The sequence below is a fragment of the Sus scrofa genome, chromosome 13 (assembly GCF_000003025.6).
Source record: "Sus scrofa isolate TJ Tabasco breed Duroc chromosome 13, Sscrofa11.1, whole genome shotgun sequence".
NCBI classification, from domain to species: Eukaryota; Metazoa; Chordata; class Mammalia; order Artiodactyla; family Suidae; genus Sus; species Sus scrofa.
The window spans coordinates 27,426,999-27,451,656 of NC_010455.5; the positions used below are offsets into that span (position 1 = coordinate 27,426,999).

General features: G+C 47.8%; 1 protein-coding gene, 1 long non-coding RNA gene and 1 other non-coding gene across 4 annotated transcripts in view; all 3 read left to right on the forward strand.

Annotated features, from left to right (window-relative positions):
• LOC110256583 (splicing factor 3B subunit 4-like) overlaps positions 1–13,581 on the forward strand; it is a 122,657-nt gene extending 109,076 nt beyond the window's left edge. The window contains exon 3 of the mRNA XM_021071722.1: positions 8,490–13,581. Coding sequence (XP_020927381.1) covers positions 8,490–8,557 — 68 coding nt within the window. The 3' untranslated portion in view covers positions 8,558–13,581. The remainder of the gene's footprint in view (positions 1–8,489) is intronic.
• Positions 13,669–22,277, forward strand: LOC110256584. Of its 2 annotated transcripts, XR_002338255.1 has the most exons (5): positions 13,669–16,036; positions 16,227–16,339; positions 17,684–17,846; positions 20,585–20,637; positions 21,630–22,277. It is a non-coding gene; the product is annotated as an uncharacterized LOC110256584 (long non-coding RNA). The 2 variants fall into 2 exon arrangements; XR_002338254.1 differs by having other exon boundaries at positions 13,669–16,339.
• MIR138 (microRNA 138) lies at positions 23,132–23,216 on the forward strand. The gene has a single exon (NR_128418.1). It is a non-coding gene; the product is annotated as a microRNA 138 (primary transcript).

Below are 24,658 nucleotides of genomic sequence, written 5' to 3' on the forward strand. Positions count from 1 at the left end.
GGCACATGCACATTCAAAGTACTGGACAGTACCACACAGTTCTTCTCGACTTTGCTGTGTGACTCTTTGATTGTACTCACCTTCACTGCTTTCTACAGTTCTTTCCTTCTCCTCCTCCCTTCCTGTTTTTCTGCAGTTATTTCCAGTCTTAAAAATGCAGACCTCACAATGATTTTCCCAGGCTGAGATACCAGGATCTCGAAGCTTCTAATCATAATATTCAGTGCTTCCCCCGATGTATAGCTCTTAGCTTCCTTAATTCTGTGCTTAGTTTCCCCCTGCTCTCTTACAGCTTCTACAAGCCTCTCCTGAACTGCTTACTCAGTTCTGCTCAGTGCAAAGCCAGGGGGTTGCAAAGATCAAGGGGAGGCTGGGCAGCTCTGTGGGGTGATGCTGCTGCTCCTCAGTCATTCATCCGACAAGCACACCTTGAGCATCTGCTGTCTGCCAGGCACCACTCTCAGAGCTGGAGATACAGAGACAACAGGTCAGACCACATTCCCACCCACATGGACCTTATGCTTGAGTGGAGAGTCCTGTGAAGTCCTAGTAAGTAAAGCAGGAAGACATCCGTCCAGGCGGCGATATGCACTGTGATGAAAGTCAAACAAACGTGAAGGGTAGGGATGAGACAGGGCAGTAGGGGAATGGTTAGGGCACCCCCCCACCCCCACTCCAGTCTCTGTCTCAGCTGGATGCCCTCATCTTACAGGTAGAACTTGGGGTCAAGGAACTGGGGGAGACTCCATTTGATAATCTGAGAAATTACCTACTTCCTGAAGACAAAGACTTTCCATTTGTTCCAGGGGAAGCTAACAGAGCATGTATTATCTTCTAACGTAATTTTTAAATGACAGAGTCAGAACTGTGGACCACAGATTTGAATCGTCTTGCCAGTGCTTTCTAGATACGACATAACTTTACTGTATGATTAATTCCAGTGATTCTTAGCAAGTAATTACCATTCACACACATCTGCCCTTAAAACCGGGCCATATGCAAGTCTCTCTTACAAATCAAAAGGTAACAGACTGAAATGATGATTTCAAACAGGGTATGTGTTAATTTTGCAGATCATTGCAAAAGGTCATGTCTTTGGGCTGCAAAGGTATGAATTTTTCGGGTGCATCACAGTATCCTAGATGGGACACGAGAGGAAGGAAGGGCTGGATCTGTTCAGGGCGTGACTGGTACAAATGGATTCTTCTCTTTGGGTGCCAGCCTGCAATAGTTGCCTTTTGAATTTATCAGTGAGTGGCTTTATACCCTCTATTACGGGAAAGCACTCGCATACCCTCCAAAAACCATAAATGCTTTCACCAAAACCTGACCCAAGGTATTCCCTTGGGGATAAGGAGGCAAGACAGGTCTAATGCTTGTGGTGGGGCACAGAACCTCTGCATCTAGCCCACAAGCTTTCACCCAGGTGGGCAGCCTCTCCATCACTCTGAAGTGTCGTCCCCCCCCAATTCCTGCCCCTCCACAAACCTGGGGATTCCTGTGGTCTTCACCCTGTCACAAGAAATGCACGAACAGCCCTGGCCAGAACCCCCCCAGGGCTTGTAGTTAGATGGTTTGGGAAAGCCCCCTCTGGGAGAGCCCTGGCTGAGGCCTTTGATAGCTGCACCTTACCTGGGGGACAACAGAAATCGCCTCTCTCCTGTCCTTCCCTCTGCTCTGATCACCTGATTCCCCCAACCCTGAAATCAGCAAAGGCGCAATGGAAGGGCTAAGAAGAACACCTTTTAGGTATTTCCAGCCACAGTAAGGGACCACAGAGGCTCCCTGGAGAGACCCTGGTCTACATAACCCTCCCCAAGGTCAGCAAAGCAAGGCCAGAAGGTCAGACTCCCTGCCTTCAGAGGCTTGAGGCACTTCAGAGCTTGGAAGTAGAAAGTGCATCAAGAAGGAGAACCCTGGAATGGCCCTGGGCACAGATCTTATCACAAGCACACAGCTGACTAGGATTTCTCTCCCTATCCACCCCAGGACAGTACCAGTTTGCAGCATCAGAAGGCTTCTAGGCAAGGAAAGCATGAAATGGGCAAAGCCCCAGTGTCTCTGCTGACCTGTAATAGCCCCCCACCACTGTCCCAAGGTCTGCCATCATTTCTCTTTGTTCTAGGTCCCTGTGCCTGACTTGACCAGCCAGCATAGAAAGTGTGCAACACTCGCCTTGCGCCTCCCCCGCCCAAAACAGCCTCCTCATCTAGAAAGAGACGAGAAAAAGAAGGAAAAATAGAATCTTCCATCTCTGAGAGCCTTTAAGTACTTTTATTTTTCAATACAATGGGAAATTACCCTGGAAGATAAAAGGGTAAACTTGAGGATCCACGGAAGAGGAACTAGAATGGCCAGCGTGGGGCACGTGCTATTGCACTGGTCGCTGGTTCTGGCGACCAGCAGCCCTCAGAATTCAGCAGGGAGGATCAGGTCCCTTGGTAATTATGCGCATCCATTAGCATGACAGCCATTCTTTGTTGGAGGCCTTTGGTGACAGTCTCTCTCCGGAGAAGCACACAGCCTTGTGGTCTGTCTCTACATGGCCACAAAGTACCCCCCCTAAGGGAGAGATGCCACCAGTAACACCATATGAAAGGCAGAGTTTGTTGGGGGGGTGTTCTTGTTTTTAATCTTAGATGCTGGTGCAGAGGCACCGAATGTCTATTACAATTTTATCAACACTGCTAACCAAAGCGGCACTCACAAAGGAAATGAAATGTTAAGGTTTCATGATGATGATGGTGGGGTGGGGCTGGCGAGCTGTAGAAGGTGGGGAAGGAGGGGGAGCATGTCAGTGCCTTTCCTTTAGCAAAGGGAAAATATGGGGCATTCCATAAACAGAGCTTCATTCCCAGCCGGCAATTCTTACACTTAATATGTTTTGTCAGGCAAGTCTTCAATACAGATTAAAATGAAATGCCAAGTAATTTCCACCTCTCGGCCGCTCATGTCTGCGAACAATGGAGAGTGTTTTGATGAATGTCAGTTAATGGCACTGGCACGCTTGTAGATTTAGTCCCAGCAGCAAGGACTGAGGCGTGGGGGAGGGGTGGGAGGCTCCTCCAAGTGTGGAGAGGAGGGATGGGGAAGATTGTTCTCTAATCCCCTTCGGACTGATTGATTCGGTTCTCAACAACCCAAATTGCAAATGAACCCCAAACAAAACCAGGATGCCAATGAGATGACCCATCGTTGTGAACGAGGCTCAAGGCAGAAAACACAATTGCCAAGAGCTCCCTCCACCCCAAGGAGGACTTGTGCATTGAGGTCGCATTGCAGGGCAGATGCAATTTCCGTGGAAGGAAAGTGGGCAGCTGCATTGCTGCGTCTAAGGCTGCGGTTCAGCTGGAATATTGGCAGCAGTCTCACGAGTTGTGCTTTTTTAGGGTTCCCTGGTGGTCTAGCAGTTAAGGATGCAGCATTAACACTGCTGTGGCTCGGAACTGTCTGCACACTGCGGGCGTGGCAGAAAAAAAAAATAGTTGTACTTTTTGAGTCTGTCCTCTTCCTGCTGGGTTCCCTCCTGACAGAAATCAGACACCGCCAGCCCACAGGCCCAGCTGTGATTTCTCATTTCCTGCACGTCCCTGCCTTGGCAGCTTTGCATTGTAAACTCCCAGCATGGGGTATATCCGAGGAGCAGGATAAAGGCAGAAGCACCAGAATTCTGTCCCCCAAGGATTTAAATCCTCACCTTCCTCATGACTGGCGGGTGCCGTGTTCTTATTTCTCATCCTGTTCTTAAGCTTGATTGGGAGGATTTGGTTTCCACTTATTCTCTGATTGTTTGGAATGGGAGCTTTAGCTGGAAGTTGCTGACTAATTTTACGGTTGTGTAGGTAACAATTAACACTTCTGTCCAGCAATCATTGGGAAAGAAGCCTCTGTATTCAAAGTCTAGTCAGTTAAATTGGTTTTCTCTTCAAGGTACCAAAGACCAGGCTGTTAACTTGACTTCGGTGCTTCCATGTCTTTGACTTGTTTCTTGGATCACCAGTTACCAAAAATTTTAGCCCCAACTCAGTTTTTTTTAGATGTTGAATCAGAAAGGAACTCTTGCAGGAATGCTTAAGACATGTGCAGAAATTCTCTTCCTGAGACCAGGAAGGGTAAGGAGAAGCAGAACTGAGGTGTCTTGGGCTCACCCGTTCTCACTGTTAGTTAAAAGCATTTGCACCGTGTGATTTTCTGGTTTGATCCCCACCCCAGCCCTTTAAAGGTGTTACCGTCCCCATTTTACAAGAAACTGAGCTCTCGTGGGTTTCCCAGGACCTCACAGAATGAAGGATAAAGTCTGCAGGTCTGTCTGACCCGAAGTCCCAACTCTCCCACCAAAACTTTATCTTGAGAAAGTTTCCAACTATTTCCAAGTAATTCAGAATTAAGCTTACTTGTTGGTGAAAGAAGCAGTTCTCATTACACTTGTACACTGATGGCCAATTGTTTTAAAATTTTCAACTTTATATCCTTTTGTCAATAATTAGTCTCAAAGCATCAAACTCGGTGGCTGAGCTCTGAGTCTGAATCTCTTCCACAGAGGGTTGCTTTGCGTGTAGAAGGCAGGCACTTTCTCATGTACATTTCAGAAGCAGCCTGAGTTTTTCAATTCTTAGATCATCTGAAAAGTCCATTTTGCTGCCAGTTCTAGGCTTTTCAAAACTAACATTTAAGGAGGTGCTTCTAAAACAGGAATAAAATGGAATGGTTTGAGTTGGTCTCCCTTCTGCATCCAGGGAATTTGGAAAAGCAAGAGAATAGGCAGTATAGAGTTCTCATTGTAGCTCAGCAGTTTAAGGACCTGACATAGTCACCACGAGAGTATGGGTTTGATCCCTGGCCTCACTCAGTGGGTTAAGGGTCCAGCATTGCAGCAAGCTGTGGTTTAGGTGGCAGCTGCAGCTCTGATTTGACCCCTGGCCCAGGAACTTCCATATGTCACAGGTGTAGCCGTAGAAAGAAAAAGAAAAAAAAAAAAAGTGGGAGAGTAGGCAGCCTGCCAATCTGTGAGAAGAGGAAGGGGGCTGGAGGATTGTAACCAGAGTATAAGTCATATCCCCCTCAGCTGACCCAGAAGCCCACCCTGCCTTCTCACCTCACCTCACTCCTCTCTTCCATCAGCCATCTTTGCTGTCTCATCACCTGAGGCAGGCCGAGCCCACCTCCCTGTCTTGTCATCATGACCATCAGGAGCACGTATGGATGTCGCAGAAGCACGTGGGGAAGGCTGAGGCTCCATTTCCTCATCCATAAAAGGGGGTGATACCTCCCTCCCTGAGTTACTGTGAGGCTTAGACAGAAAATGTGTGGGGCACCTGGGCCACTGGGCTTAGGTGTTACTGCAGCAGAGGCATTCCAGAAGCTCCCAGCTGGTCCAGCCATCTCTATCATCCACAGTAGACCTGAGCTCACCATCTGTCTTTGATAACCATTCCACCAGGTCTTCCAGCACCTGAAGGAAGTACCATGATGGGAGTCACAGGGCAGGGGAGGTGAATATTGAGCCTCCCACACCCTGACCTGCGAAGATGGTTTAGAGGCATTTCCAAAGAGCAGGACCATTGGGTTGGAGAGCTCCCAGGCATTTCCTGAGACTCTTCTCCTTGGCCTTTTTCCCGACCAGAAGGATTCTTCAATTTCAAAATCAAAGTAAAATAAAATCTCTGGCAAAACACCAGAATAGAGCTGAGCATCTCTGTCAGCAAATTTTGCTTCCCCAAGAACTATCTCCACAGGCAGAAACACAGGTGGTCCGTAAAGAGCAGACAGATGTGGGGCACAGGAGTCCTGCCTCAGCCTAGACCATCCCCAGAGGTGCATAGAGTGGTGTCTGGTCCCCAGGGCATAGCCTTCCGAGCACAAGTTGGGGGAGAGGCCATAAGGGGCATTCTTCCAGAAGAACTACAAGATTTCGCTCATTTATATTGGGAAAAACTTTAGGAATGAAGGTAGGAGTGGATTCTAGGAAATTCAATAAGGAGGATGGTACGGATTCTGAATGTAATGTTCACTCAAGCAGCCAGACGTGGCTCCAAGAGGTGGCTTCGTCGGTTGGCTGAAAGTTGGACTCAGTGGTTCTACATTCAGTGAGGTTCTACCCTGGCATGAAGGTTGCTGTTGGGGGCATTTATCATGGGTGCCCTGCACACCCACTTGCTCACCTTGTCCCCAGAGCAGACTCGGAGGACACCCCCTCTGCTAAGCACTCTGAGAAAGGTGTTAGTGAGGGGCACCAGCCCCTCTGAAGAGCTCCATGGTGGCTGAGCTCTGTAGCGTGGGCACGCCGGGGGCTACAGCTGTTGAATGGGCTCTCCCGTTTGGGCAGGGATGATGGGCTCACTGCACAGAGAAGACAGGAACAGCGATGTTATCAAACCAAAACTTGGCTCCCCTCACCTGTGTGTGGTAAAGCCTGTCTCCTGACACCTGCTTTGGTAAAGGAGTGTGCAGCGTTTAGGACAGGGTACCATGCAAGGAGTCTGGGACAGTTAATGTTCAGAAAGCCCAAACTCTCCAAGGGGCTTCAGCAAAGAATTTTTTTTTCCTTTTTTTAAAGTGAAGTATAGTCGATTGACAAGGTTGTGATGATTTCTTCTGTACAACAAAGAGATTCAGTTATACATGTACACATCCATTCTCTTTCAGATTCTTTTCCCATACATATTATCACAGAATACTGGGTGGTGGTCCCTATGCTGTGGACCAGGTTCCTGTTGGCCAGTCATTCCATATACCTCAGTGTGCATATGCCAGTCTCAAACCCCCAGTCCGTCCCTTCCTCCCCGCCCCCACCTGTCCCCTTTGGTACCATAAGTTTTTCAGTCTATGAGTCTGTTTCTCTTCTGCAAATAGGTTCATTTGTGTCCCTTTTTTTTAGATTCCACATGCAAGTGATATCATAAGATGTCTTTCACCATCTGACTAACTTCACATGGTATGATAATTTCTAGGTCCATCCATGTTGACGCAAATGGCATTATTTCATTCTTTTCATGGCTGAGTAGTATTCCATTGTATATGTGTACCACATCTTCTTTATCCATTGCTATGTCGATGGACATTTGGGTTGCTTCCATGTCTTGTCAGCAAAGCATTTTTAAAGGCAGGGCAAGCGAAGGCAATCGCTTATACACAATTTACTGATTGATAGTAAGTTAAAGTAAAGGTAAGGGAGTTTCCTTCGTGGCTCAGCAGTTAACAAACCTGACTAGGATCCATGAGGATGTGGGTTCCATCTGTGCCCTTTCTCAGTGGATTAAGGACCTGGTATTGCCGTGAGCTGTGGTGTAGGTCACAGATGTGGCTCAGATCCCAAATTGCTATGGCTATGGTGTAGGCCGGCAGCTGTAGCTCTGATTCAGCCCCTAGCCTGGGACTCTCCACATGCTTCCGGTGTGGTCCTAAAAAGCAAAAAAAAAAAAAAAAAAAAAAAAAAAAAAAAAAAAAAAAGTAAAGTAAAGGCAGTAAGTTGTTACAAATATTTCCTGGTCCCAGCCAGACTCCAGAGGGGATGTGTTCATTTCTGTCATTTGGTGGGGGTTTCAGTATCTGCAGAACAACTAAGGAAATGTGTATCAGATACTGTTATCTGGGTACTTCAAAGAGGAGTTAAAGCAGAAGCTATAGGGAGGGTCTATCCCAGGAAGGCCCCATAGTGTCCTGCTCAGTTGTATGGACAAGGTGGTACCACTATCTAATGGGAATCAAAATGTTTTCTTAATACTGCTCTCCAGCTCTCCTACCAACATTGCTTGTATAATGTTTCCGTTCTGCATTGTTTTTCTTTGCTTTTACTATAAATACCTTAAATACTGTGTAGCCTGTCTTGGCTATAAATCAACTGGATGCCTCTTGATCCTTTTTTAATCTGTCTTCCTAACCTTTGATATTGGAGAAAACCACTTCCAAAAACAGTGGATTCTACCAACATGTTATCTTTGGCATAGTGAAAGCAGAGCTGACTATAGGAACTCCCCAGTGCAGTATTTGGGCTTATTTCTGTGGTGGTAGGGGCACCAAGTGGGGAGTTCCCAATGGTGTTCACGATGATGGCTGTGCATATTTAATAAGCCCAAGCCCAAGGTATTATCCTTTGTATAATCCTATCTCTTCTATTCCCTCCAGTGTTCAAAGAAAAGTGTTATTGAAGTTCCTGTCGTGGCTCAGTGGTTAATGAATCTGACTAGCATCCATGAGGACTTAGGTTCGATCACTGGCCTCGCTCAGTGGGTTAGGGATCTGGCATTGCCATGAGCTGTGGTGTAGGTTGCAGACATGGATTGGATCCTGCGTTGCTGTGGCTGGGTGTAGGCTGGCAGCTGCAGCTCTGATTCAACCCCTAGCCTGAGAATCTCCGTATGCCATGGGTGTGACCCTAAAAAGCAAAAAAAAAAAAAAAAGAAAGAAGAAAAGTGTTGTTATTGTCCCCTTTTATAGATGAAGAAATTGTCAGCTGATCTGTCTCATTGGCCTTTAACCTTTCACCCCAGTTACCCAGGGTATCTCTGTGGGAATCCCCAACCCCTCCAGACCTCCAGCCACATTGCCTTCTACTTGATGAGTACAAGGTGATCAGACACCCATAACCAGCCACAAAAGGTGGGCATGTTTTATAGTTAAGTGTGCTTGGCAGAGGGTGGGGGCAGCATTTTGAAAATAGCAAAGCCTTACTTGGACATATTGTCTTGTTCAATTATAACATCCCAGTTTCCTGTTCTACGTGATGCAGATGAAACTTGGGGGAGATGAGTAAGTGGCCAGGGTCATCTGTGGGTAAGTGATGGCATTTCTCGCCTTCTGACTCCAGGGCTCCCCCGAAGAAGCCAAGTCATGATCTCACAGCCTTCCATGAGCTGCCCAGGGTTCCACTAACAGGGAATTCACGCTAAAAAAGGCAGTGTTGGGAAACGTCTGTCAGCGCTCTGGGTACCACTGTGATGAGCCTTACTTCCAAGTCCTTCTGACGGGCAGCCTGCCCCCTGAATTTCCCACTGATGCAAATGGAAAAAATGATGAAAAAATGCCGTGGGCCAGACGAGCTGCCTCATTCTTTATCTCCTCCTAACTTTGCTAGTCTGAACCCATTACAGGAGTAAAGAAAATAAAAAGCATTAATCATGAAATGAAATTTGCTTCAAAGGAAAGTTAAAGACATTTACACAACGCATATGGCCCCCACCAACCTGTGATTTTCATAAAGGTTAGTAGGCTGCCCCCAGAAAAGTTTGCTTTAGGCCCCTTTGCCTCAGCTTCCCCCATCTGCAGAATGGGCACAAAACCTTGGCCCATTCCCATCTCCAATTTTAGTACCTGTTGAGGACAAGGGGATCAGAGGTCAAGTGTGTCTTCATTTGAGATGACAAGCTTTGAAAAGGGTCTTCTCATTTCCCCCACTTCTCTTCAGCAACCCTTGAAACCACCACCACCCTTCTCCAGAGCCACCAGGTCTGCACCTGTTGGCTCTGGGCACGAGGGGACAGAGGAATGGCATCAGCTAAGTTGCAGGCTCAGTATTTTGTCTTCAGAGTATTATTATTATTATTATTATTATTATTATTATTGTTATTAAAGTATAGATTTACAGTGCTTCATCAAATTCTGTTGTACAACACAGTGACGCAATCACACATATTTCCCTATGGTGTACAGTAGGATCCCATTGCCCATCCATTCCACATATAACAGTTTGCATCCAAAAACCTCCCAAATGCCCATCCATCCCACTCCTTCCCCTTTGTCTTAAGAGTCTTGCATCTTCGGTCTGCCTGGATGTTTTTCCCTAATGATGAGGAGTAGGGCAGAGGGGAGGTGGGGCCGATGGGAGGCCCCCAACCCTAAAACGGAAAATTTTGTCCTCTTGGCCACCTATGCTTAAAAGACCCCTAAGAGCATGTCACTAGAAGCACTGCATCAAACAAGAGCTAAGAGGCACTTAAGGGTGCTGTGATAATGTTAGCTGTGCTCTGTCACCTTGTCTTAGAAAATACACACATGCAGAAGAGAACTGGGCAGTGCAGTCCCAGACTGGCAGGGTTCCCCAGGTAACACAGCAAATCGGTGATAAGGTGGACCTCCTTTGGGCCAGAATAGTCCCCATGAAATTCAGCTGAGCCCCAGGCTGCCTGTGCTGAGTCTGCAGTTAGAGTGACGATGGGGTTGACCATTTCCTGGAAATTTCTTGCAGAATGAAGGAGGTGGGACATCCTGTTTTGTGTCCAGAACAAGGACGGAGCAGTTCAGCAGTGCTGACAGATCAATAGTTTTTTCTGTGCCTTATGGCAGGGGTTCTGAGTTGGCTATAGCCATGGCCATGGGCAAGGCATGTGATGTCTGATTTTGAAGTTCAAGGGTGTTGTTATTACCGATTTAGCAATAAGGAAGCTGAGGCACAGGGGGAGCCAAGCATGTGGACAGCATTACAAGGCAGCAGGGTTAGATGGAGTGAAAGCTCTGAGGGCAGGGTAGCGTCTTTACACCCACACTGCTCTCCCCACTCCCAAGGCATCCACATCCTTGTGGGAGGAGGGGTCTTTGATCTTTTCTGTGTCGTAGGCCCCTTCTCACCATACTGTCTTTAAATGCTTCAGTTAAAATACTTGGGGTTTCCAAAGTACTTTACTTTGAGCAGAGTCTCTAAGCAGTCCTTGTTCAGCGTTATCAATAATTATACAAAGAAGTTTTTTAAATAGTGTTTCCAAGGAAGCTTCATGGACTCCCCTGAATTCTGCTCTCTGCCATGGTCCACACCAGCCCCCTGCTCCTCTGAATAACCCCCTGCCCCAGGCATCCAAATCCCTCCATTTGCAGGAAAGCTGTCCCCACCACCAGGACTCGGAGGCATCTTTGAGGTTTGGTTTGTGGGGCCAGAGTTCTCCAGGAATTCACTACCTCTAGCTGACCTGAGTCTCCTGTAGGGGCTAAAAGAGGTAGATCCTTGAGCTGCTCTAGTCATGACGTCCTGCAAGAGTCTTGTCAGTGATGAGCCTGGGTCTACAGTTTGGACAGTGGACCCTCCAAGAGGCGACTACTCCCAGCCCCTAGAAACTGTTTAATTGCCACAGAAAATTTGGGGACTTGTGATTTGTCCCTCAATTTTGATCTCCCTGAATGATGGCTGGGCGATCTCCCTCACAGACTATGAACAAGAGACTGCAGTGTGTCATGGCAGGTGTGCAAGCCCAGGCATGCGTGTGTGTGTGTGCCAGCATCTCCCCAACTCAGGGCTGTGCGGGAGATGGGGAAGCGGGTGACTCATTCATTCGCAGAAGCCCATTCCTCATTCTTTTCCCGAGTATTTTCTGGTGTCGTAGAGTAACTCATTCTGTTCAGCAGCTGAACCTCCCTTTGCCACTGTGTTAAGCCATCTTTCATTCAAAGGTTTCTTTCCTCCAGAACTACATTAGTGGTTGCCTTTTTTAAAAAGATCATTTCTTAGGAGAAATCCTGGAGAGAGGAGAATGCAGACCTGTTGTGACCTTGCAGGGGAATATCCCCGGAGCCCCACGCCAGGAAGTGCGGGAGGAAACAGACTTGGCAAAACAGAGAAAGTAGGTCTGCTGGGAACCAGAGCCGCCCAGTCAGGCTTCTGAGGTCTCGGTGCCAATCAAGGTTTTCAAACAACTTCCTTTCTTCCCTGAGAAAAACTGCTTGGGCAAGCTTCCCCCGTGTACATTTTGTCTAACAAGGAAGCATTTTGTCCTCAGTCAATGGAAACGCCAAGAACAAAGCAAGAGGGGCATTGCCAGGAGCAGGAGAGCAGCTCTCCTGACCCAGGTGCTGAAGCCTGGGCCCCTCCTTAGCCACCTCCGTCTGCACCGAGGGGTCTCAGTGTGCCCAGAAGGCCTCTAGGCAGGCGGCTGGACAGGAGAGGTCAGTAACCTCCTGGATGCCTCAGCTCCGGTCAGTGGGTGAGGGGCCTTTGGGGGAAAATGGAGACAGGACTGTCTTGTTCATTTATTAATAGGCATTTGTCACACACCAGGTTAGGAAATAATCCTCCCATTGTCAATGTGCCTTAATCCTGCCAGTTGTCAGTATGGCTTCCGGGCCTCGCAGGGAGGGGAGGTGCTCGTCTCAAAAGAAATCCCTTTTCAGAGATAAATGGCAGATGCGCCTCTCTTAATACAATGGGCACACGTCCGTAGAAGGAAGTGCGTGTGTCTCACGCGTGATATTCAAGTTATCAAGGAAGCTTGCTTTTTAATGGAGTCCTAGAGCTTTGGAAGAAGTCACTCCTTGGGTGGTTTTTGTGTCAATAGAGGCTTCTGTGTGCTGGCTTTCTATAGAGCAAGGGTTTTCTTTCCCCCCAGTATTTTGCTTGGTTCCTAAAATAGTAACAAACAGCATTATTCAGGAAGCGCAAGGAGCTGACAACCCCTTTTGGAAGCCCCGAGTGCCTCAAGTCTTAGCCCCACCGTGGTGATGGTGCGTGCAGTGAATGCCTGTGGGATGGTCACCTCACTGTTGTCACTCCCCCTCCCACACAACTCCTTGACAAACCTAGGCACTGAGATAACCACAATGAAAAAAAAAAAAAATCAATAGCCCTCAAGCGTTTTCGAATTCGGTGAAGAATTTAGAAAAGCAGGGTCCTGAGGGCAGAGTCAGAAGCAGGTCTCCATCAATGGTGTGAAATTGTCACCATGAAATCCTTTTGAGTGGAAAGAACCTCCGTCCCTTTCTATCCCTCTGATAGAATGTGGATATTGAGGGCAAGCCCTAGAACCCCCAGAGTCAGGAATCAGCCAACTTTGATGTGGGCTAAAAAAGAACAGGAAACACAAACTTATACAGACACCTCATGAAGGCACCAGATTTACACAGTGGGAAAGAAGGAATCATAAACTCCTCCATGATCCGAAGTAGCATTCACGGCAAAAGCAAATTTTCTGACAGTGAATCTACCACTAAAAAAAGCTCCTGGCTGCACAGGGCATAGAGCAGCCTTCTAAGATGGATGCTGGGTGCTTATTCTGTTCCCAGCCTTTATTCCCCTCCCCTCAGAAGACCGAGCTCAGACCCAGCAATCCATCCCAAGAGGAAGCTTCACCTCCAAGAGATGAATCACGAGCAGGAGGTGTGATTGATCCTGCCACCCAAAAAGCAATAGGAAGCTAAGGCTGCCTTTTATCCAGTAAGCAAAGTTCAGAGCTGTTTGCATTCTGCTAGGTAAGCCGGGCTCTCTTAAGACCCAAGCTAGGTGGGCTATCTTCTCAGCAGGAATTCTCACCAAGGCAATGCACAGGTGTGCCTCAGTGGACTCTGCTGAGCCACGGAGCCAGAGGATCAGAGCTGCTCATTTTTTGCAAATAATCTGATTCCATCATGTTTTAATTAGCATGAAGTAGTGCAAACCCATTCTATTCAAGAGGTTGGCAAATGAAACTGGATTAAGATCTATGAAATAAACTTGGGATATATTGGATTTTCCTAATCACTGGAGAAATGCAAGAGTTTCCTCATTTTTGCAGAAAAGGAGTCTTGATTTGGGGGTTTTTTGTTTGTTTGTTTTTGCTCATATTCTCTATCTACCCCCCTCCCACCCCACCAAAAAAAAACAAAAAAAAACCAAACCTAGGTATAAGATCTATCAAAAAGGAAAAGGAGATGGAGTTCCTATGTGACTCAGCAGGTTAAGGATCCAGCAGTCACTGCAGTGGCTTGGGTCACTGCTGTGGCTCGGGTTCATTCCCTGGCCTGGGAACTTCTGTATGCAGTGGGTGTGGCCAATAAATAAACAGGCATTCTTTTTTAAAAATAATTAAAAAAAGAATGCATATTCAGCTCTATCCAAACACCAGGGCAGTTTCAAACCTACCCATGCATGCACCCTCATTTACAAACCACTCACACCTCTTAGCAGGGCTCAGGCTAAAGGCTAATGCACAGACTAATACAAAAGGGGCTATGAGGAGCCGAGGGCCTGTGGGTTAAGAAATGAACCAGGGTGAACTATGGCTTCATCTCCTGAGCTTGTGTTGGAAGCCAGACCCTGTGCTACTTTTCCTACATGATCCCACGTAATTCTCGCATCTCCATGAAGGCTGAAGGGAGGTTAGGAGGCAGATGGATAGAGGATGAAGGGGGAAGCCCTGGAACCTTGCAGGAGACTCCATAACCATAATGGCCATGACTTATGGGGCCATTACTGAGATCTTAGCAGTGTGCCAAGAACACCCCCACCACTTGTGTATTCTCTTAATCTTCACCATAACCCGCATCATAGAACCAAGTAGCCCCCATTTCTAGTATCAGGACCATAAGAGTACCTTGCTCAGAGTCACATAGTAACAGGGCAGGACTCAATCCCTGGGAATCTAATCACAGACCCTATGCTTACCCCCCTAGAACACCTCCTTCCACCCACCAAAGCTGCCAGGGGTAACACAGAGACCAGTGGTGGGATGGATGAGGAAGGGCTCCTCAGAGCCAGATTTGTCTAACTAGCAGGCACAAGAGTGGAGTTTATGTCTAAAGACTCTAAAAGACAGGCCCATATGGAATTTGACCATGCACTTCGTTTCTGTACTGCAGTAAGCTGCATATGATAAGAGTTTTAGCGAGTTTCACAGTCTGTGCTAATATTACATTTACCCAGCACCCACCCTGGGTGTGCAGCACTGTTCTAAATGACTAGCATGGATTAAGTCGCTGAACCCTTACAGCGATCCTGGGCAATGGGTGCTGTGGCGATGCCCATTTTACAGATGAGGAAAAGACTTGCCTGAGGTTGCAGAGGTAGCAGTGGTCCAGCTGAGGTTTGAACCTGGTGAATCCAGCTACAGGGCCACAGATAAGAAGAGCAGTACACTGTGAGGCCTAGAGCCGCTTCTTTTCCTGGGGGCAGGTGGATACCTGCAGGATTTGATGTACCTCTTCTCAAACTTCATGTGAATGATTCCTTTGGTACCAGAGATAACGGGGTGATACAGATGCCCTCCATTCAGTCATCTTCAAACCCAGGGGGAAAAAAAAGTCTTTAGTGGATGTTTGTTTTAACCCTTCCCACTTAGCATGCTCAGCTGATGGCTGGGTGAGGCTGCCGGAAAGAGTTTGGAGGCCCGCTGAGAGCCTTGACATCCTTGTCTGAAAGGCATTGGCATTGGCAGCTGTCCAGACACCCATGGTTGACTTTCAAACCATTTAATTAAAACCATATTTAAAAAAAAAAGAAAAGAAAAGAAAGGGGGTGGGTGCCAGAGCAGGAGAAAGATCTTAGCAGAAAACAAAAAAGAAAAAATCTTCTATGCACTGTTTTTTTCCACCATTGGATTGACCAGACAGGGCCACAAAGCTGATACAACAGGATTAGCAAAATTGCATTGTTGGACATAGGCACAGCGTGACATGTGCTACAGCAAAGGCATTTGGCAGGATTAACCTGCCAGGGATAAAGATGTAGCAGACAAGGGGCTGAATTAATGGACTGGCATGACCAAAGCGGGGAAATCTATTTGCATGCGATATTAACTGTGCTAATAAACTCTGGGCCGGGCTTGGCAGGCCTGGCAGTCTTTTCTGAACCAGGAGTTTTTATGTTAAAGCCCACCTGGAAGACACCAGTCCAGATGGGCTAAGGCAAGCAGGCTTTACAGGTTGCCTTTAGGCTTGTCTGCCATCGTTCTAGAATAGACAGGCTATCTTAAATACCTGTAGCAGCATGTGTGCCTACTGACTGTGCAGAATGATTCTAATACCTCGGAGTTTTGGTGCCAAAGGATCCTCTATTTACAGGGTGATTGTCTATGAAAAACAATGAAGAAAGCTAAGCACAACACACTCTGGAAAATATCTACCCGGAAGGGGTGGTTCTGCCTGATTTGTGTTTTCTGATTCCCTGAAAGTCAGAGTGAGACCAGGGTGAGCAAGCAGTACCACCCAGGATAACATTTCAGAGGTCCTCATGGGACCAGCATCTGACAGTGAGTGCTCACTCCCTTCCCCAGTCCTGCTGAAAGTGATCATGGGAACATTGTACGATCTATCCATTCAAAATTGGGGTGCACTTAAATACACGAACACAGTCACGAATGCACAGGTGAGTGTTGGGAGATGGGGCTGGGAAGTGCTGTGAGAGGCTGGGCAGATGAGAGGGGAGGGAACCAATAACGATGGGGCGATAGGTGGTGGGGACCTCTGCCAACCCTTGGGGGACAAGAGAGCAGGTATTTGTCTACCAACTCCTGTGCATCACTCATGAGGGATGTGAACTTCCTTTCGTCCAACAGGCTGACCACACTCCTGCTCCTGTTCCTGACCCAAGGAAGCCCCCATGCAGAGCACCCTGTCCTCTCTGAATGGGACCAGCAGCTGGATGCTGAGTACCAATAGCATCTGCCCTGTGAGTGAGATTTTTCTTCTGAAGATGCCAAAGCCATGTCAGACTCCCGCTGCACCCAGGTTCATAAGAAATGTCCCTTTTTAACAGGGCCCTGGATTTACAGCAGTAGTCCCCAGATCTGGTTTATCAGAATTCCTGGGCTGGGAAGTGGATTTCCAGGCTTTGCCCCCCAACCTACTCAATCGAGATCTTAGAGTGGGGAGCAGAGCCCTGAATCCCCTCTCCCCATCCTGAGCCAACCAGCCAGATGGGGCTGTCAGCTGCTGTAGGGAATCTGCATTGACCCACGGTCAGCCTGAGACCTGGTTGATGAGGAAACACACCCTGTTTTGTTGTTGTCATCTTTTTCCAGAAGTAACAGGCAGGAAAGTGGTTTGTTGATTTGAGACCTCTGATGCTGTACAGCTTAGGTAAATGTCACATCCTTCTGATTACCTTCACCAAATAATCATTATGTGACGTTAAAAAAAAAAAAAAAAAACCACAGAAGTAGCTGGCCTGACCTTATCAAGCAAATAGTGAAGAATAAGGACTAACATAAACAAGCCAAAGTGGGAAATAAAGAGATAAAAGGCTTTGGTTAAAATTGGTGCAGGATTTTGAAACACCAGAAATCTGGACATTCTCTTAAAACGCCCCTGGGGTAACTGAAGTCCTTAGAGGGGCAACGGCTGGTGAAAGGGCCCCTGAGGCAGGAGGAAACCAAGTCACTCCAAAAGGGCCACTCTGCGTGACGCAGTGACACAAGAGCCTCCTGCCCTGGGACATATGGGTCCAGGGTCCAGCTCAGGGCCACCCACTAGGTCACATGCGCTGTGATAGGGCTGCATCTGCCCAAGTGAAAAGGGCACCATCCTGAGCTCACAAAAGGCTCCATGCACAGGAAAGGCCTGATTTTTCACAGTGTGGAAGGTGCCATATGGTCTAGCTCTGTGTTTCAAGATCTAAAAGAAAAACAGTGTGGCTAAGTGCACGAGGAGGGGGAGGCGATGGGGGGACAGGGAGGCAGGGCTGCACCGCCAGGACCTGTGTGCTTCTGCGGGGATTTTGGATTTTACTCTGGGTGCAATGGGAAGAGAACAAGGGTTGCAGCAGGAGAGTGCCATGCTCTGAGTCATGTTCTAGAGGGACCACTCCAGTGGCAGGGTGAAGAATGAATCTCAGAGGAACACGTTAGACACGTAGGCCATCATCTCAGTGAGAGGTGGGGCTGGGCTGGCGGTGTAAGGTGACCGTGGAGGTGAAGCAGTGTACTTCAGGGGCAAAATATTGGCCATTCTGATGACTCCTGGGGGACACTCGGGACGAATTTATTTTGTTTTCCCCCCTCCCCCAACTTTGCAGGATTTCCTTTGAGGATGGAGAGCAGAGCCAAGCTGCAGGGCCTGCTGTTCCAGCTGCTGTGCAGCCCTGGGCTGCCAGGGCACTCCGTGATGGCCTTTGTCCTTAGCATCACCATCTCCTAAGACACATAGAAGAGTGGGACAGTAACAGAAGGACACAAAAGGTACAAGAGTCATAGACACTGGCCAAGAGCCCAGGCTGAGCAGGGTCAGGAGGACTTTCTTGGCACCAACCCTGGTGTTCACCAGCATGAGCAGGAGTGCACAGGATAGAAAGGGGCGGGGCATTCAGATCCACAGAAGCAGGTGGACGTGGTATACTGGGGGGCTCTGCTCCATCAGGGGAGTGGGACAGGTGAGGAAGTGAGGAGCCAGAGGGTCTGGGATTCTCTTGTGGGCACATTGGGGAGCCTTGGAGAGGTTAAGCCAGATCAGACGGACCCTCTGAAAGAATCCCTCTGATTTCACTGTGCATGGAGGTACTCATTGCCTAGAGGCAGGGAGGTGAGTTAGGAGGTCTGGCAGTCCACTGTTGATGTAAAATCATTCATTACAAAGCAGCATATGTGGAGTTCCCACTGTGGTGCAACAAGATTGGCTCAGCAGCATCTCGGGAACACTGGAATGCAGGTGTCGTCCCCAGCCCAGCACAGTAGGTTAAAGGTCTGGCATTGCCACAGCTGTGGCATAGGTTACAACCACGGCTCAGATCTGATCCCTGGTCTGGGAAATCCATATGTCACGGGGCAGCCAAAAAAAAAAGCTAATTGAAAACAGTATGTGTATGGCCTTAGATACTTGGTGCCATTTTGATTTTTTTTATTCCAAAAGAAGAGTAGTTGCCCCACGCACGTCATGGTTTAAATCATTTGTTCACCCAAGCAGTAGTCGTCAAGCATCCCCCAGGTGGCCAAAGCTGGCTGCCCAGTGGTGACATTAGAGTTCACTGGAAGCAGCTTCACATACACTGTATGGAAAATGCAGAGGACTGGATGCCTCGAGGGCACATTACAGAAGAGTCAGGTCTGGTCTGGGGGATGGGTGTCCAGGAAGTCATTTTGGAGTTGAAATCTGAAAAAGTTGGTATTAAACTATGTGAAATGGGGAGTGCGGCTTTCTAGGTGGCAGAAGCAGCTTGTGCAAAGGCCCTATGGTAGAAAGGAGTAGGGCATATTTGAGAAGTTAGAAAAGCAGAAAGAGCAAGAAGGAAAGCAGGGAGCGATGAGGGGACAGAGAGCAGCCAGGCCTAGACCTTGCAAGTTATCAGCCCCTTGCAAACATGTGAAGATAAAACATGACCATCACTTGTTCTTTTGAGACAATCATTTCTTGATCTTTGACTCTGTGGACACTGGTGGGTTTTAGGCAAGAAAAGTTGGCTACAGATACCCATGTTTGTGGCCCCAGCTTCTCACCTCTTATTGAGTCACCTTTTATCTCTCAGATGCAGGGATGGGAGAGTGCCAGTCCCTGGAGTCATGGTGTTTTGACTTTATAGGAGTTTGTGCAGGTGTTACTGGGTACTGATACTGGGTACTGATACTGGGTACTAAGCTTACCATGTGCACAAACTTGGCCCCAAAAGCACAGTAACTTTGCTGAAGGCTCTGGCCACTCAGCAATAGCAAATCACAGTCCCCCTGCTTTATTTTGCAAGGAGCTAAGCCCCCTTTCTGGAACTGGCTCCGTCTCAGAGGGAGTGAGTATTGGCCCTCAAGATTAAAATTTCGGCCTCATGGGAAAGAAAATTTTCAAGGTCTTCCTCTACTTTATGCTCAGAAAGCCAGCCATGTAACTCAGCACCAGCACTCATCGGATACACACACACCAAGCACTTGCTGTATGCAAAGTTTTCTGATTTTTTTAAAAAAATCTTTTAATTGAAGTATAGTTGATTTACAATTGTCTTAATTTCTGCTATATAGAAAAGTGATTCAATTATACATATATACACTTTTTTATATTCTTTTCCCTTATGGTTTATCACATGACATTAAATATATTTCCCTGTGCTATACAATAGGATCTTATTTATCCCCACTATGTAGAATAGCTTACATCTGCGGACCCCAACCTCCCACTCCATCCCTCCCCAACTCCTACCCCTTGGCAAACACATGTCTGTTCTCTATGTCTGTGAGTCTGTTTCTGTTTCATAGATAGGTTCATTTTGTGTCTTATTTTAGATTCCACATATACGTGGTATCATATGGTATTTGTCTTTCTGACTTCACTTAGTATGATCATCTCTATGTCCATCCATGTTGCTGCTAATGGCATATTTTGTTCTTTTTTATGGCTGAGTAGTATTCCATTGTATACTGTACCACATTTTCTTTTTTTTTTTTTTTTTTTTTGTCTTTTTGCCATTTCTTGGGCCACTCCCACGGCATATGGAGGTTCCCAGGCTAGGGGTCCAGTCAGAGCTGTAGCTACCAGCCTATGCCAGAGCCACAGCAATGCTAGATCCAAGCCACGTCTGCAACCTACACCACAGCTCACGGCAATGCCGGATCGTTAACCCACTGAGCAAGGGCAGGGATCGAACCTGCAACCTCATGGTTCCTAGTCGGATTCATTAACCACTGCACCATGACGGGAACTCCTGTACCACATTTTCGTAATCCATTCCTCTGCCAGTGGACGTTTAGGTTGCTTCCATGTCTTGGATATTGTAAATAGTGCTGCTATGAATATAGGAATGCTTGTATCTCTTTAAATTACAGTTTTGTCTGGATATATGTATGTGTGTGTGTGTGGATATATATATATGTATGTGTATATTCTTTTTCATATTCTTTTCCATTATGATTTATTACAGGACAATCAACTATCATTCCCTGTGCTAATAGTAAGACCTTGTTTACAAAGTTTTCCAATCTTATTATTACCCTTTTTGCAGATACCGAATCCGAGGAAGGCCCTGAAGGTCCAGTAACTTGCCTAGGGACACAGGTAAGAAGGGACAGGGTCCAAATGCACACTCAGTCCCACCTGTTTCCAAAGTCCTGGGGCCCAATTATGGTGCTATCCAGCCACCTACCAGTCCATACTGTATTCCAGGGAACAGGCCTTGGGACTGCAGAGTTGGGGCCCTCGAGGCCACCTGCTCAGGGCTGTCCCTCAACAGGTGAGGAATCTGAATAAGGGAGAAGCACATAGGCTCAGCCACGTCCACCCGGGGAAGTTGGTGGCAGAGCCAGAGCAGAACCTGGGTGCCCTCTCCACCTTGGCTCTGATAGATCGTGAACCTCACAGGTATGATGAGGATTCAAAGAGTTAGAGCATACAAAGTACATAGGACAGCACGAGGCCTGGACGTCCACATCCTGCAGCCCCTGCCACCAAACTGTTCACCTGGGGATCCTGCCTGACGCAAGCAACCTGCATGTGGTAGAAACCCTCAGCTTGGCAGAACTGCAGACCACAGCAGCCCCAGTGTCCATGTTATAGCCATGTCCCAGTAGAGATTCTTTCACCGTAGATGTAAGAGTCCAGACACTTCTGAATTCGAAAACCATGGTGATTTATGTGGTATGGCCACGATGATAAAATATTCAAAGTTCTATCTATCTCCCCCAACTCCAGCAAGAACTTTGGCAGAACTTCTGTGCCACAGGCAGTACTAAGGAACTTGCCAATTTTGCATCCTCAAAATAAAACAGGTTCCAAGATAGGTGGCAGAAAGTGGAAAATGCAATATTTCTTGATTGGGTAACTAAGAACCATGCAGCAGGCAGGAACCATTTGAGGCCAGAGAATGTTCATTTAAAGGTGTTTACTGACACCTGGAGATAGAGGTTAAACTGCAAATGCTACTTTTATGTTTGTTTGTGTTACATAATTTCATAATGGTGGTACAGTCCAGGGCAGCTACCAAAATGAAAATTCCAAAGTCATAATTTTACTGCTGCGTTTCTCCAGCAGAGACATTCTATACCTCCCAGGTGAATCTTAGGAAGAGCCCTGGAGGGCAGCTGCCAGCCGAAGGGCAGGGCGGGGCGCTGTTTTCGCCATGACCACCTGATCTCTTCTCGGCTCTTCTTGGTGTGCACGACTGCTCGACTCGTCCGCGTTAACTCTCATGATGTGTTTGGGATGCGCTCCCCCTCTTTGTAGGACTGAGTCAGGGAGATGTTCTCCCTCCTCGGAGGATTCCATTCTGAGCCCAGTCACCTTAGTAGATGCGGGAGCTACTCCACGTGGCCTTTGAGGTCTGGGACCCTGGGCAAATTGAGGGAGGGGGTCTTGGCAGAGTAATCACTCAGAACTCAAGGTAAGAACCGTCCATCTCTGGTTTTTGTGTTTGGCAGTAGAGGCATGGGAACCCCTGCATTCCTCGCATGTGAGTATCAGGACTTGAGGAAAAATCTGTACTCAGAACTTGGTTGCCAGTGGGGAGGGGGGAGGGGGAGGTAGAGGTAGGGGATTAAGAGGTACAAACTGTTGGGTATAAAATGAGCTACAAGAGGCGTTCCCTTCGTGGCTCAGCAGTTAACGAACATGACTAGGATCCATGAGGATGCGGGTTCGATCCCTGGCCTCGCTCAGTGGGTTAAGGATCTGGCTTAGGTGTAGATCACAGATGCAGCTCCAATCCCGTGCTGCTGTGGCTGTGGTGTCAGCTGGCAGCTCTAGCTCTGATTCTACCCCTAGCCTGGGAACTTCCATATGCCGTGGATGTGGCCCTAAAAAGACAAAAATAAGCTAGAAGGATATATTGTACAATATGGGGAATATGGCACATATTTTATATATATTTCAAAATTGCAAATCACTATATTGCACACCTGTAACTTATAAATGTTTTATATCAACTATACCTCTCGGAGTTCCCACTGTGGTGCAATGGGATCGGTGGTGTCCCGGAGCACCAGGACACAGGTTTGATCCCCAGCCCAGCACAGTGGGTTAAGGATCCAGCACTACCGCAACTGTGGCACAAATTCAATCCCTGGCCTGGGAACTCCATACATGGGGTGGCCAAAAAAGAAAACAAAATAAAAACCTATACTTATAAAAAGGAAAAGAAAAATTAAGTAAAAAATTGTTTAAAAATTTTTTTTAAAACTTATATATTAGGTTACTGTTCAACCTCCTAGGGTGGGGAAAACGCAAGCCATGAGGGGTTGTATTTCCCTCAGAGGGTTGTTGAAGGCATAGACCCCTTTCCCAGACAAGCATCATTGCACAGATGAGTGCAGGGCTCCTGGGAGCCACTGATACCCACCCCTGACGCCAGGGCAATAGGAAAGCTGGCAAAGGACACAACAACAACAAAAAAAGAAAAGTCAGTGAGATGCAGATAGATGGGAAGATGAAATATCGAATCAGCTTGCATTCCACTTCTAACCCGCGGCTGCTCTCTCCCCCCTCTCCATGCTTCACAGGCAGCACTGAGGAAGGGACACCTCGACTGTCGGCTGCCCCAGAGGCCCCCCAAGAAGGTGCGGTGGGGCAGCTGGTGTTGTGAATCAGGCCGTTGCCAATCAGAGAACGGCTACTTCACAACACCAGGGTCACACCCCACCACAGGCAGCACTCCGGGCACCAGCCCCCATCGTGCTTCCACCTCAGCCATCGGTCATCGCTGGGGCACTGCCAGGCCCCCCAGAACCCAGCAGGCGGCTTTCTGGTTCATTCTGCATGCTGTGTGGACAGACACCACCACAGACACAGGCACCAGGAGGCTGTTTATCCCTCAACACAAACAGCTCCACTTTTAAAGGAACAGCCACTCCTGGCAGCATTAGCTTCCTGCAGAGAAAATGAAGCTGCAGGCTTTCTATGGTGAGAATGGCTTTATGGGCCCTCAGAAGGGTTAAGTGCCACTAAACTGAACATTTCCTTCTAGGAACGCACAGCGGTGATCTGGGGCCACGATTTTGATATGTGGTGGTGAAGCTTTGCATAGGGCAAAGGGGAGGGGAGGGGGGCCCTCGTGACAAGACTGGCAACTTTGGGGACACTCCAGCGAGGAAGACTTTTTGTGGCCACATAGATGGGACACATCTATCTCCTAGATGGTCTGGGTGCCTTTGAGTGTGAGAGTCCCACCGTCCTCCATCAACACATGTCCCCATGCTGGATGAGAGCCACACACAGAGGACACTTCCTAGGGCATCGATCTGGCAGACACTCCTGTTCTGGGTAACGTGATCTGTCATCTGCGCTGACAGGTGGGCTTCCTTTCCCTGGGACCCCACCGCCAAGGACCTGGCAGGGTTGGAAAACAGGGTCTCCAGAGTCGGAGTGTTTTTCTGTTTAAGTACCTAAATTAAATCTTAGGTGAGATGCTGCTGTATTTTAGAGCCAAGAAGGAGTTTAAAGACAGAGTGGCTGGGCTGGCCAGCATCCTTTCTGAGGCACTGAGAAAAAGGAGGTTACCCATCTCTCTGGCTTCTGTGGGACAGAGACCCAGGGCTGATGCGATTCACCCAGGCTCTGTCTGTGTAATTTCAGTGCTGTGATGCTGTCTCCTAGGAAGTCAGAAGGATGGACAAAAATAAGCCTGGTGCAAATACTATGTAACAAGGTTACACAGAGCCTGGGTTAATCAAAGCAGCCGTGGGTCTCTGCCACCTTGAAGTTCTGGGAGGTAAGTCAGCTGCTTCTGTGAAGTCCTGCCCCTCACCCGAAAAAGCTAAGGCATCTCTAAACTATGTACTAAGTTTTGCTTGGGGACAAGTATCTTTAAAGTTAAAAGAGTCCCAGATTTTTTCACAAAGATCATCACACCTTCTCCTTAAAACACCTAAATGTCTCTCAGAATCCATCCATTAACCAGCTCCCCTACCACCACCAGAGTGCAGGTGAGTGCCATTCCTGGTGTGGCCCACGGTGGCAGCAGCATGAGCGTGTTGGGAAGGCAGCATGCCTGGCCCCACTGTATACCTGCTGCTTCACTGCAGCGGGCAGGGCACAGCCTAGGCTCAGGGACCCGGTGTTAGACCTTCTAGGAGATTCTTCAGAATCA